Below are 13,297 nucleotides of genomic sequence, written 5' to 3' on the forward strand. Positions count from 1 at the left end.
TTAAATCCGAAAATGTATGCTGGTCAGACGGCTGTGGGATGACGAGTCCTTTTTTTTCCCTCACTTTTATTAAAATGGGGTTTCCTGTATTGTAAACAAGTTTGGTTCATAAAACAGACCGCAAGAGGAACAAAGTCATCACACCCCTTGAAATACACAAAGGTTGTGCGGGTGTGGGGGAGGGCGAAGGGGGTGTAAGGTATTTGTCCCGTGGGCAAAGTGTGAATTTGTTAGGTGATTAAAGGCTAAAAATAACCCCCTGGCTCTGCTCTGGACACTTCAGTGACAAACTTTCCCAGGAGTGCAGAACAACCTCCAAACCTCAACACGGGCGAGACAGCCCGTCATGTGAATACTTGCTCGTCGGGAAGTAGCGATCGGTGGGGTTAAAAATTGAAATGTTAAAACACATCTTGATCAAACATGTCTCGACCAGGTTGTCATCGCTAAGTGACCATTTTCAAAATTGTCCTTACAGGTCACCATTTCAAGTGAAAATTGGGGGCGGAGGGCGGGAGAAACGTCTTGACCATACCAAGTTGTCGTAAGTGAAGATTTTCTTTACCGAAAAGCAAACGTGCCGATTGGGTTGCGTTAAAATGTCTCCCAATTCACATGACGTCGTCGTCGGTTGGTGAAAATGATCGAAAATGGCACGGTTATGTTTTTGAAGTCGCGAAACTAAAACCGCTTTACCAGTTTGTCCCTTGCTATGGGAAAATTTGTCATCTGCCTGTGAAACGTTTCAGAAATGTTCTCGACTGTTTCAAACCGCTCCTTGAACACTATCCCTGCTGTCCCATAAAAATACATGGACGCATGACTTCGAGATTCCCCAATCATTCTTCAAAGACCAACGGGTGCGTGTTTTGGTGGGGACCTGTGCAAATGGGGCAGGTGCAGAGACAGTTCTCAAGTCAAGCTCCCTTTCTAACTTACACTGTCCCATTAAAAAAATGCATTTATAGCATGTATGCTTTTAAGATTCCTAGATCTGTATCTTTTTTCTAATGTCAAATTTTGTGCGTATTCTGGATCCAATTTCGTGGTAAAATAATATTTTACATATTTTAATGGCTGTCAAATTTGCCAGTAGGCAATGCGAAGTCCCAATGTGGCGTGTGAAGCATTGACACGCATGAGGCAAGTGACGGGTGACGAGCTCGTCTCCCGTCACTCCGCAGCCACTGCACTCCCCCCACTCCGGACCCGTGTGCGGGTTACCGTGGAAGCCAGTCACTGTAAACTCCCCCCCAACACTTGTCAGCCACGTCCGAAATTTTTGCTTTTCCAAATATTTGAAATGACTGGATGAAGCAATCAACTGCTAGGTCACACAAAAAGTCGAGTCTAATTTATTGGTCTGGCCCCTCATCACACAAGTAAAAAGAAAATCAAAAGAAGTAACCACAACTATGAAATCCTTTTAGTGGACATATGAGCAGACAAAACAAGACAACTGCCGTACAAAAAAAGTTTTATTTAGTAACAGTTTTGTAAACATTTGAGGTAAATGAACATTTACATCAACTTTACAAAAGGATCATTCGCGCACGCACAACACGCACGCACACACACCAACATCCTTCTCTTGTCTTCATAAGATAAATAACTTTTTTTATTTTTACTTTTTTTTTTAAATATTTTCAAATGTCTTTAAAACTCTGCCTTTGGTGTGAGCAGATGTTAAAACATTTAAAAAATATATTTAATGTTCCTTAGAGGACGCGCTCTCTCATTCTAGCAATGTTAGCATTTTGCTTCCTACATGTGCAAATCAACTACTAAACTGTAAACTGGAAGGAAAAAAAATGCAAAATACTTTCAGATATTTTTTTTGTCATTTTCACCACATGAAAAAGAGTAATGAACGCATACAGTACCATCTTTTTGTGAAAAAGCCCCTGAAGATGATAGCGATTGACAAATAGCGCTTTGGTGATCGCGCTCGATAGATGGCGCTTTTGTCATAATGCTCGAATGACAGTAAGTCTTGTGCGAATGTTGTTTGTTTTGCTTTGGGCTTTTTTTGCACTTTGTGAGTTAACTTGGCTTTATTCTTATTGCAAAATGTTAGAATTTCGATTTTTTTCCTGTTACAAACTGACAAGTATGTCATCTGTGAGTAAAATTCAGTGTATTGATTTTTGTGTGGTTGTAGTTTGACAGGTTGTGAATAAAGGCAGCTTGACCGGATTTGGCCTTAAAATGTTCGCATTTGGTTTAGTTTTCCCATCACAAATTGAGGTGTTTTGTCGTTTTTGAGCACAAATGTGTGATGCGTTCAAAAAGAAGTGTATGGTGTAGTTTTTTGGGGGATTTTATTTGGAACTTCTGGAAGTCATGAATGAAGCCAACTCCCTACATGGCTGGAATTCATTCGTGTTAGGTTTTTTATTTTTTATTTTTTTGTATGTGTTTGGGTAGATTGTGATTGAAGCCAATTTGACTGCATTTAAAAAAAATGTTCGTGTTTTGTAATCCATCATGAACTGACAAATTATTTGTTGTTTGTTTGTTTTTTTAACACTTTGAAAGGTCATGAATGAAGCCAACTAGAGGCTGCAGTGCATTGTGGGTTCCAGTTTAAAACCGGGCACACACACCGGAGTCTATTCAGTGCAGCAAATAGAAGAAAAAACACAACTAGATCTTCCCCGAAAGAGTCCACAGCCCCTTTCACACGAAACATCAAAGCTGGCTTTTTCCCGGGTCGTCTCTGTCCCGTGTGAAAAGTACCCATAGCGTATATAAAGTAGGATCAGATGCAGAACCACATTGGCGCACAAAGGGATTATGGGACTGAAACGTCAAGGCGCAGGCTCCAAGTCGATCCATGAATTTGGCAGCTTTCGTGGTCTCAGCAGGTGCCAAATGAACCCACATAATGGTTTCGGTGGGTTCTATAAATGCCCGCTCTATCGTTACGCCTCTGATGGGTGAATTCGGAAACTTGGTGTGTAAAGGGGCTTGGTCACTGAATCATCATCTGAAGTCTACCGCCACCTTTCGGTATCATTTTGGTTTGTGGAAGCTATACTTTCCGGGGTTCACGGGTCCAGAGTGGAGCTCATACCGCCAAGTCATCGGGTCTGGCCCTTACGCTGCTGCTCTTGCTGGCCCTACTCAGCCGCCGGGGGTCCAGTGCAGCAGTCATGGGGGGCTTGTGCATCTCCACCGTGGTCGTGGTGAAGCGGTTATTATCCAACTCGTTGACCTTGGAGCCTGGGCTGCTGCGGGCACTAGGACTGGTACCCGTTGACCTGGGGGTGGCGCCGGGGGCTGTGCCCACCACGGGTGGCTGGTTGGATGAGGAAGAAGAGGAGGAGGAGGAGGAGAGCGTGGGGGAGGTGGTTTTCATCTCCCGAGTCTGCTGCTCCGTGGCCAGGTTGGCCCAGTTCTGCTGGGCGGCCAGCCGATGGTTGTTGTTGTTGCTGATGTAGTAGTGGGCGGCGGGCCCATGTTGGCGGAGGGCCGCCTCCTGCTGCAAGTTGTCCATCTTAAACTCTGCCCGGGGCAGGAAGGCCGCGCTGCCGGCTGTCACGTCCGTGTACTTGCCGGGGTAGCCGCTCGCGGTCCTGGGGGCCGAGCACTGCGTCTCTCTGGCGTTGGTACCGGCGGGTCGCCGCATTGACTCCTGTTGCGACACAGCTCCGTTGGTCATGCCCTGCTTCAGTTTCTTCCAACCCAGGTGGTAGATCTCCAGTAGATTGAGGAAAAGTGAAACGCAGGCCACCGTCAGCATGAAAATGATGAAGATGGTCTTCTCTGTGGGCCGTGAGATGAAGCAGTCCACCGTGTTGGGGCAGGGCCAGCGGGCGCATTTGTACAAGGGCTGCAGCTGGAAGCCATACAGGAAATACTGCCCCAAGATGAACCCCACCTCGAAGAGGGTCTTAAAGATGATGTTGAAGACATAAGTGCGCAGCAGGGCCCCCCGGATGCGGACTTTGCCGTGCTCGTCCCGAATGGGGGGCTTCACCCTTTTGCCACCGCCTCCGTCCCCACCACTGCTGTCGCCGCTCCTGAACAGCATCTCCTTCTCCTCCTGGAAGCAGAGGTAGGATAAACCAGACTTCTCAAGTCATACCTTCAAGTCCCAAGTTACTATGGCAAAAATGGAGTCATTACTTGGTCAAGTCACTCAGTCTCAAACTTGAAATTTCAAGCCGGAGTAAAAACCTGTCCTTTTTTGGGGGGTTGAACCAAGTCATGAGTCAAGTCATACTAAGTTGCTCAATCACAACATAGATTGTCGGCCACTTTGCACTCAGTAGCCGTACTAACATAAACCAGTACGCTACGCCTCTGCCACTCCAGTTTTGCAGAAGGATGGTGTGAAAGGGGCTTAAGCCATCTGGAATTGGACAATTTCTACTTCAGTCCTAATGGTTTATACCCCTGCCAAAACTTTGTCGCCTGCAAAATCAAGAGTCAACTGCTACCGTCCAGGATGTTCATACGGTACCGAAAAGATGTTCAACTTTCATCATCTGGAAGTAGGTGAACAAAAGAAAACCCTCCAACCCTCATCCCTTGAGTGTGCCCCATGGTCCAAATGGTTTTTAACCTCTGCCAAGGCTTTGCAACCTGTAAAATCAACGAATGGCCCACTAGCCCCTCAGATTCAAGATTGAATATGAGGTCAACTTTCACCACGTGGAACCAGGATTTACCAAGATCAGATCCTAAAACCCCATTTGATGCAATCTGACAGTACTGTTCTCTTGCCACCTCTGAAATCAGGATCCTGGTGCCTAGAAAGAGGTCTGCAAGTAGTCAACTGAAAATAAGATCTTGAAACCTCACGAGTTCGAAGGATTCGTGTCCGAAAATTAGGTGGATAACCTAATTTATAGCTCCCCCACCTCTTCCTGGAATCTGTTGGCTTTTCGCAGTCCCTCCTCCTTTTCCTTGCGCTTCTCCTCCATGCGTACAATGTGCAGAACGTGTCCCAGGTAGATGAGCGTGGGCGTGGACACGAAGATGATCTGCAGGACCCAGAAGCGGATGTGCGAGATGGGGAAGGCCTGGTCGTAGCACACGTTCTCGCAGCCGGGCTGCTGCGTGTTGCAGGTGAAGTCGGACTGCTCGTCTCCCCAAACCTCCTCGGCGGCGGCGCCCAGCACCAGGATCCGGAAGATGAACAAGACTGTCAGCCACACCTTGCCGATCACCGTGGAGTGCTCCTGGGCATTCTCTAGCAGACGCCCCAGAAAGCTCCAGTCACCCATCCTTCAAGATCGCCAGCCTGTGGACAACGTGGTGTCTGGAAGAGGGGCAGAAGATGGACAGACCGGTTAACTTGAAAGGTTCACAAGGCTTTGCCACCTGCGAAATGAATGAATGGAACATTACCATTAAGGAGCTTAGTAGCGACAAGGGATCAACCGTCAGTCTGGAACTGAAAACCAAAAGTAACTTTCACTTAAATTGGACCCTAGTCTGAATGTTTTTTTTTTTGTTGAGTTTGTTTTGTTTTATTTTACTTTTTTTACCCGCATCAAGGCATCACCTGTGTCATCAGACCACCGTCGTCAAGGATCGTCGTACCTAAAAGGAGGCCCACTTTTGTTTTCTAAAACTGGAAAACAAAAAGATCCTACAACCTCGTTTGATGAAATTTTGACAGTCTGACTGGTTTTTCACCTGCCAAGACTTTGTCACCCTTAAAATCCATAGTGGACCACGATCATCAAGGACCTTAGTCCCTTAAAGGAAGTTCACTTTTATCGTCTGAAACAAAAAGATCCTTGATCCTCATCGGATGACATTTGACACTAGTCCAAATGGATCTTTATCTCCCAAGACTTTGTCACCTCTGAAATCTGTCGAGAGACACTGCCGTCAAGCATCACAGTACCTCAAAGATTTCTCTTTTGGAGCAAGAAAATAAATTAAGATCCTACAACCTCAGCTGATGAAATTTGATAGTGGTCCAAAGAATTTTTACCTCCATCAAGGATTTCGCAACACAGAATAAATTTGTGGACCACATCCTCCACAAGCCTAATGTGAGGTATTTTGGATCCATGGGAGTAAAAGTCAGGTTCCTTCAATTTGGTGATGACATTTTAACTGAATGGTTTCTCCCAGAGATACGTCTGTGTGACATGCAAAACTACTGCAGTCTAGGATCTTATGAGCTACAAGGAGGTCGAAGATTGTAGTCTTCTGGATCCATGGGAGTGGAACTCATTTCCTCAAATTTGGTAAGAACATTTTTGTCTAAATGTTTTTTTTACCTCCAATAGGTCTACATGACCGTTGAAATCCCTACAATCTAGGATCTTATGAGCAACAACATCTACTGTACTTCTATCTTCTGGATCTAAGGGAACAACAATAAGATCTTACAATCTCACTCAATGACCGTTGTTTGTCCAGCTGTTGTTTTTTTTGTTTTGTTTTTGTTTTAAACCACACCAAGGCTTTGTCAGTGTAGCATTGTGTTAGCACGTAGCTAGCAGAAGGCAAAGTCGTATGGTTGTTTTGAATAGTCATGTAATTCTCTTTGTTTTATGTTTAATTTGACGGTGAACTTGAGGTGGCATAAAAGAGTTTGCACCTTCTTTTTTGAAGAATTGAATTAGGGGTTTGTTTGTTCTCAAGGTTAAAAAAAATACTGAAGTTGTTTTCAAAGACACACATACAGTTTATTCCGATTGAGTGTCTCATAGTAAACCATCAACGCATGGAGGCTGCTGCTCATTTCATCTACTGTACTAAACTCTCTCTCTCTGCATGGCGAGTAATGCTTGCTCGCCCGCTCACCTGTTCGCTCCACTGGCCAACAGGCATGTGCTGAGATCAACATTATCACGCTGGAAAACACAAACGCGCGCACACACATACACACACTGATAGGAACAAATAGTGACACCACCCTCCTTTCAACCGGCTGCCCACTGTACATGCCTCATTGTAATTATTAGCATCGATAATGATTAAAGAACCCACAAAAAGATGGCCGTTCAACAATTAATGGTATTAATGATCCAGTTTCAGTTTGCACGATCAAAGATGCAATTTCATCACTTTTGGTGGTCTCCACTTTTTTTTCTTTTAAACTCTCAAGTGCATTTTTGTTGGTTGGTGATCATAATTAACGCCCAGGAAAAAAAAAGTCATTAAATTACAGGAAAAAAATAAGAATGCAAATTAATTGGCATAATTTAAACTCTTCTTCATAAATAAATAACTGCGACCATTTGGTAGCAGTTATTTTTGTTACACAGGTCAGCAAAGGTAAAAAGTAAATCAACAGATAATCTTTTTTTTATAATTGACTAAAATATTCCAAAATCAGGACTGCAGGTGACATTTTATCCTATTTTATTTAACATTAAGAGTGTAAAAAAAACCCCAGCCAATTTTACCTGCGGCATGAAAGATAAATTCAAAAAGGTTAAAATCGATTTGATGCATATTTTTAAAAAGTAAAAAAACTAAAACAAACACTTTTTATGAAAATTGCAAGAAGCAAGTGCTATAAAAACAAATCCAAAATTGTAAAAATGATTCCTACACAAAAATCAAGAAAAATAAAACAACAAAGCTATTTAATATATATGTGGAACAACAAAAAGTCAGTGCTATCCAAATTTAAATGCATAATTGCTCATCATGCAGGGGAAAAATAGTTTGTGTCCCTAAATGTCATAAATGTTGACTCTTCCCCTGGATAACTTTCAAAATAATTGAAAAACATGCCAATCATTCAATTCTGAGTGATGAAGGATGTTTTTAGTTTGAACATCTCCTGCAACGTATGCCACAGACACAGAAAACGTTATTTAAAAAGAAAAAAGAGGCGTAAACTTACAAAAATGTTGTATTAAAGCTAATAAATCCATGGACTGGAGTCCTCGATAGTCTCCACACCTACGAGAAGCATAAATGATGAATATCAACATTATGTCACCTAAAAAAAATGGAAATCAGAAAATATTTCCTGGCATTCCATGGCTAGGATAGGCCTCCACCCCCCCCCCCACACACACACACAAATTAATCGACTTCCATTAAATCCTGTAAATTTTCAATGCAATTCTTGTGAGAAGAATTCATTTGAAAACACGGAAGAGCTCTAAAAAAAGTAGCAAAAAAGTAAAGATAACACACACACATACACCCAGACACACACAAAAAGTGACAAAGCAGAGGCTACGAGAGAGCGGGCACCATTGTTGGCTTTGTGTGCACGCCAAACGCAAACTAATAAAACCAAAATAATTCCTATTCAAAGACGATAATAATCCATATGTTGCGTGCAAATAAGGAAGCATGGATGTGCTCGTACCTTGACACAGCAGAAGGGCCGTTCTTTAAAGTGCACGGCAAAAGCTCACATCCTTTGGGGGTGCCCCTGGGGGAGAAGTGCCAGCCCTCCACCCCGGCTCCCCGCCCCCTCCCCCCCCCAAATCCCACCTCCCACCCCAGAGAGAGAGAAAAAAAGCACGCCCTCGTCCGTCTATGCACGGCCCTGCTCGCAAGCCTTTTTTTTTTTTTGTGACCTCCTCCAGGGTGCCGAAAAGGGGAAGCCCATCCCCCGCCCCAAAAAAATGGAAACAAGCCGTTATTTAGTTTGGTGATCAGGTGTCAGCCAGCTGGCCCCGTTCATGTTTGCACTGTCAGTCATTCTGTGAATGAGTGAAGCTGCCGCTTCCACGACCCCCCCTAGTGTAACCACCCCAACCCCAAAAAGTTCTAGTGCACCCAAAAGGCATTAGAAAAATGATCAGCAATACAAAGTTTGCACGCAGATGGCATCAGTGGCAATTTTATGTATATACAGAATTATACACAAAATAGAATTTCATAAAATATTTATTTTAAAATTAAATATATAAAAATGTCAAACTAGTAGGTATATAATATATATATATATATAAGTTGAGCATGTTACGACATCAATTGTTACGTAATGTATGTAATTAATGATCACACACTCCAACCAACAGATTTTTCACATCGGTGGGGGCGGTGGGGTTTTTATTTTGGGAGCGGGGAGGACAAAGACAAGGTTCCTCGAGTTATTGAGTAGGAGGTGTCAAGTCGGCTGCGATTAATGTGCCGCCAGCCGCTAAAATAAGACAAGCATTGAAAGGTGATACGACACAACACGCAAGTAACACGCTCACGCAAAGTAAAGCTTTGGGCACGTTAGCTTAGCATGTTGCTAACTTTAACAAGCAATTTGATGTTGACGAACACAACTTAAATGCTTGAGTCGTCATACAGTTTTACAGAACACCTACGGAGTTCCAGAAGTGCCTATAATGACCACGAGGGGGCAGTATCACTTTGCAAAGACCTCTCTCCTCTTCCTGCCCCAGTATGAAGTTGTCTTCAAAGGGTGAGTAGTTTCACTTTTTGTTTGCTTTTTCTTCCCAGCACACCATGGAGCCTAATACATGTTAATAATGGATACAGTTTGACTCAGTGTTCGATCATTTGTATTTTCTGACAAGCGCCTTCAGAGGTGTAATAGTTTTATATCATAGCATTTAACTTTTTTTTTTTTTTTTTTTAAATGACAGTTAATCATGTAACCGAAAACAAAGATTTTATGATGGACAGGATATTCTTATTTCCAGTCAGGCATCATCAAAGGCAGAGTACTACTGAGAAGTTTGGGGGGGGGGGGGGGGTAAATAAACTGCATTTATGTGCAATGCAGTTTTTTTTTAACTGCATTGCACATAATTTTTTCTTTGACTTACAACATCTCCCTTCTATCTTGTAGTTTTTGATGGTCGCAGTTTGACCCAGCGACAGACAAATACAGGCTCTGATGTTAGTGTTTGTCATGTTTATTCCATTTTAAGCAGCTATTTAATATTAAAAACATGAAGGGCTCAATCAACACTTTTGGTTCACAAAAATGCTGCAAAAAAAAACAACAAGCTGAAAGTGAGTAAATAAGCAACACAGTGTGAAAAACATCACAAACTCACTAGATGTCAGTGTAGCGACTTGGTCAAAAATCAAGAAAAACACAGCTTTACCACAAACTAAACATCACGGCAGAGTTAATAAATTAAAAAAAACAATCTAAAGTCACATGACACTCTTAAGTCTTTTTCCTGTTCTTTTGTTTCTAGCGTCTATCTTTTAAACTAACTTTGAGCAGAATTAAAACACAGCTGGAGCTTTCCTTGCACAAAACAGGCGTTCAAATACTTTGGATCCAAACAGAAAGACCATTAAACTTTTTAGACAGTGTGGTCAAAAGTATTGCGACCTTTGTTGTTGCAAGGAAAACGAGTGGACCTCAAACGCTTCCCTGAGGAACACCACTCTGTTGTTCTTTTGGGGCATTCGCATATACAAGACAATACCCTTTTTTGGGGGGTCCTTTGTGCCTTTTTGTAAACAAATGTAGTTTTTCCATGGCAAGACTTTATGGACCTGACGGATCAGCCTGTTGCATTTAGTGCACACATCTTGGACTTTTGTGAAAAGAAAAGCAAAGAATACTTTGTAGAAAATGTTGGAGTGTCTTAATTGTGAAATGTTGCATTTTATTTGGACAAATATATCCTTTTTGTGACAATGCATAGTTTTTGAGGCAACCTTTTGTGGTGAACCCTTGCATATTTGTGGACAAACATTGCACTATAATGTAAAAAAAAAAAAAAAAAAAACTGCAAAATTTGTTTCCTGGTCTGATTTTTTTAAGCATACGGCATTTTCATGGGAAACTACCATTTCCCTTGACAAATATCTCCTTTGTGTGAACATAGATTGTTTTTCTGCATCAAGACCAGACATAGGCTCACGCTCGGTAGAGACACGGCGTTCCGGTGTCGTGTTGGGTTCCGGCGCTCTCATTCAGCACACGGTCTTGCGCATGGAGGAGTCCGAGGAAGGTGCGGAGAGCAGCAGCTCGTTCTTCTTGTTCTGCAAGGCGCTGCCGTCCCGCGTGACGGTCTCCTTGTGGTTGTACGACAATCTCCTGTTTCGACGGCGGCCGGTGCAGCGCATGAGCGCCTTGCACACGAGGTAGCCCAACTCGGCCACGTTGAGCAGCATGCAGATGGTGGAGGAAGCCACCATGAAGATGGTGAAGATGGTCTTCTCGGTGGGCCGCGAGATGAAGCAGTCCACCTTGTTGGGGCAGGGCCACTGCTCGCACTTGACCAGCCGCGGCATCCGGAAGCCGTCGTAGACGAAGTAGAGCGCGTACATGAAGCCGCCCTCGAAGATGAGCCGGAAGAAGAGGCTGCACGTGTACGTCCACCAAAGCGTGCCGGTGATGGGAAGCCGCCGTCGTTTGAGCGTCTCCATGTCCACGTCGCTGGGCTTCTCGGTGCCGTTGGACGCCAGCATGGAGCGCTTGTCGCCGCGCTTGCGGTAGGCCACATGCATGGCCACCAGCAGGGCCGGCGTGGACACGAAGATGAGCTGGAGGCACCACAAGCGGATGTGCGACACGGGGAAGAAGTGGTCGTAGCACACGTTCTTGCAGCCGGGCTGCTGCGTGTTGCACGTGAAGTCGGACTGCTCGTCGCCCCAAACGCTTTCGGCCGCCAGCACCAGGATGGTGATGCGGAAGATGAACAGCACCGACAGCCAGATCTTGCCCAGGCTGGTCGAGTGCTTGTTGACGCCGCCCAGCTGGGCGTAAAGGGCGCCCCATGACATGATGGCCTGCGGGAGCGGCAAAGGAGCTTTGAAAAACAACCGACAGCAAAGTCACACAGCGCCAGGATATTTTGAAATTTGAGGCCAGTTTCACTTTAGAAAATGAAACTTGGTCGGCTTGTCCGTCATGAGAAGACCTGCCAAAAATTCCCCAAAATGCACAGGAAAACTTCCAGTTTGGTTTGAACCGGACCTTTTAGGCCCATAGTCTACGTGGACCGGTCTGCGCTGGTGCTGTTGGAAGTGGAGGCGAGGATGAGAGAGGAGCGTCGGCGCTGAGCGCGGATGCGTATTTGGAATTGAGAGTCGCCGCTTGGATTTGAAACGGATTTACACGGGACAGGAGAAGTGAACCAATCTTTTTTTTTTTTAAATCATCAATGGATGCTCCAGCCACTTGTTTGTTTTCAAATTTAGCTTGGAGCAGACGCGTGCACATTATGAGCATAACTATTTTCACGTATGCTTCACCATTACTTACAGTATGGAACCTAAAAATACAAATATATGGTATCTGTGTTGCATATGTGGTACGTGTTTATTTGTATGTAGATGGAAATCTGTTATCTCACCTGTTTGTACGTAAGAGTCCCCCAAAAAAAAAATCAAGTAAGGGTCAATCTTCCATGAAAAAAAAGTAGTCCTTTGACTTAAAGCATGTGTAAAAAATAAACTGAATTCGACTAAATGTAAAACTCTGCAGGAGCAAAAAAGGGAGGACAAAGCTGAGAGGACAAACTGAGCAAAGACGCATGGAACTTCTCAAACACATCAACTTGCAAAGGGAAGGGGTGGGGCCACACACACACGCACACACACACTCGTGTGTCCAGTAAAGACTCTGAGAAGCTGGATTTTTCAACCCAGTCTTATACACAACAGAGTATATTTTTTATTTTTCCTGATCCAAAATGAATTTTTCCACAAATATTTTGGTTTAAAAAAACTGTTATGCACTGATGTCATCAATGATCAAAAAACACTTGATGGTCTTTGGAGACTTAAATGTCTTCATCAGAACGTTCATTGAATACTCTCAGAATAACCTTAACATTAAGGTTATGAATTCTTTTTACTGTTTACCAAAATGAAAGTGTGGCTTGTCAAAGATTAAGACTTTCCATTGTTTTCCAAAATTTGGTTGAGTTTGTCCAAATTTTAATTGCCTCGGATATTTCAACCCTAAACACACGTTGGTTCTCGAAGACGCAAAGATTTTAGATTTTTCCGCTTCCCAAAAACATGTACGTTATTGACAACTAAATGAATGTTCATGAAAACAAGTTTGGTTTGCCCAAAAGAAAACTGACTTGAACTCATTCATTCCCAGTACGTTACATTCAAAGAATCTCAAAGTGTGTAGATGCAACGGATGGATGATGTCGTAGCAAATAAGCGCAACACCCATGACGGCGCCTTCCTGGCATTCAGGAAACAATTTTAATCAGTTCGACAAACAGCCACTGCTCCGCGATGACACACCGTGATGGACACACCCCCTCGTAATCAATTAACCGATCAATTGGAGATGTCCAGTCAATGAAGCGCAGTGTGCAATCATTGGACCTTCAAGTAAGAGCTTTAAAATCATATGATCACTACACTGCCGAGTAGTAATAACATGAGCGGTTGCCGTGGAAACCCCAGA

At 43.6% G+C, this 13,297-nt stretch overlaps 2 protein-coding genes across 3 annotated transcripts; both read right to left on the bottom strand.

Annotated features, from left to right (window-relative positions):
* Positions 1-1,475: 1,475 nt before the first annotated feature.
* Positions 1,476-8,398, bottom strand: gja3 (gap junction protein, alpha 3). The gene is made up of 4 exons (XM_086124540.1): positions 8,303-8,398; positions 7,826-7,884; positions 4,869-5,269; positions 1,476-4,048 (listed from the first exon to the last, which is right to left on the bottom strand). The coding sequence occupies exons 3-4, from the start codon at positions 5,232-5,234 to the stop codon at positions 3,071-3,073; spliced, it is 1,344 nt and encodes a 447-aa protein (XP_085980666.1). The 5' UTR covers positions 5,235-5,269; positions 7,826-7,884; positions 8,303-8,398; the 3' UTR covers positions 1,476-3,070.
* A 1,372-nt stretch (positions 8,399-9,770) lies between these two features.
* On the bottom strand, positions 9,771-13,232 carry gjb8 (gap junction protein beta 8). Of its 2 annotated transcripts, none has more exons than XM_086124253.1 (2): positions 12,222-12,299; positions 9,771-11,675 (listed from the first exon to the last, which is right to left on the bottom strand). In XM_086124253.1, the coding sequence occupies exon 2, from the start codon at positions 11,647-11,649 to the stop codon at positions 10,837-10,839; it is 813 nt and encodes a 270-aa protein (XP_085980379.1). In that variant the 5' UTR covers positions 11,650-11,675; positions 12,222-12,299; the 3' UTR covers positions 9,771-10,836. The 2 variants fall into 2 exon arrangements, with proteins under 2 accessions (XP_085980379.1, XP_085980378.1); XM_086124252.1 differs by having other exon boundaries at positions 9,772-11,655; positions 12,222-13,232.
* Positions 13,233-13,297: the final 65 nt, after the last annotated feature.

The sequence above is a fragment of the Hippocampus guttulatus genome, chromosome 11 (genome assembly GCF_054856545.1).
Source record: "Hippocampus guttulatus isolate MCC_2025c chromosome 11, RoL_Hgut_1.0, whole genome shotgun sequence".
NCBI lineage: Eukaryota > Metazoa > Chordata > Actinopteri > Syngnathiformes > Syngnathidae > Hippocampus > Hippocampus guttulatus.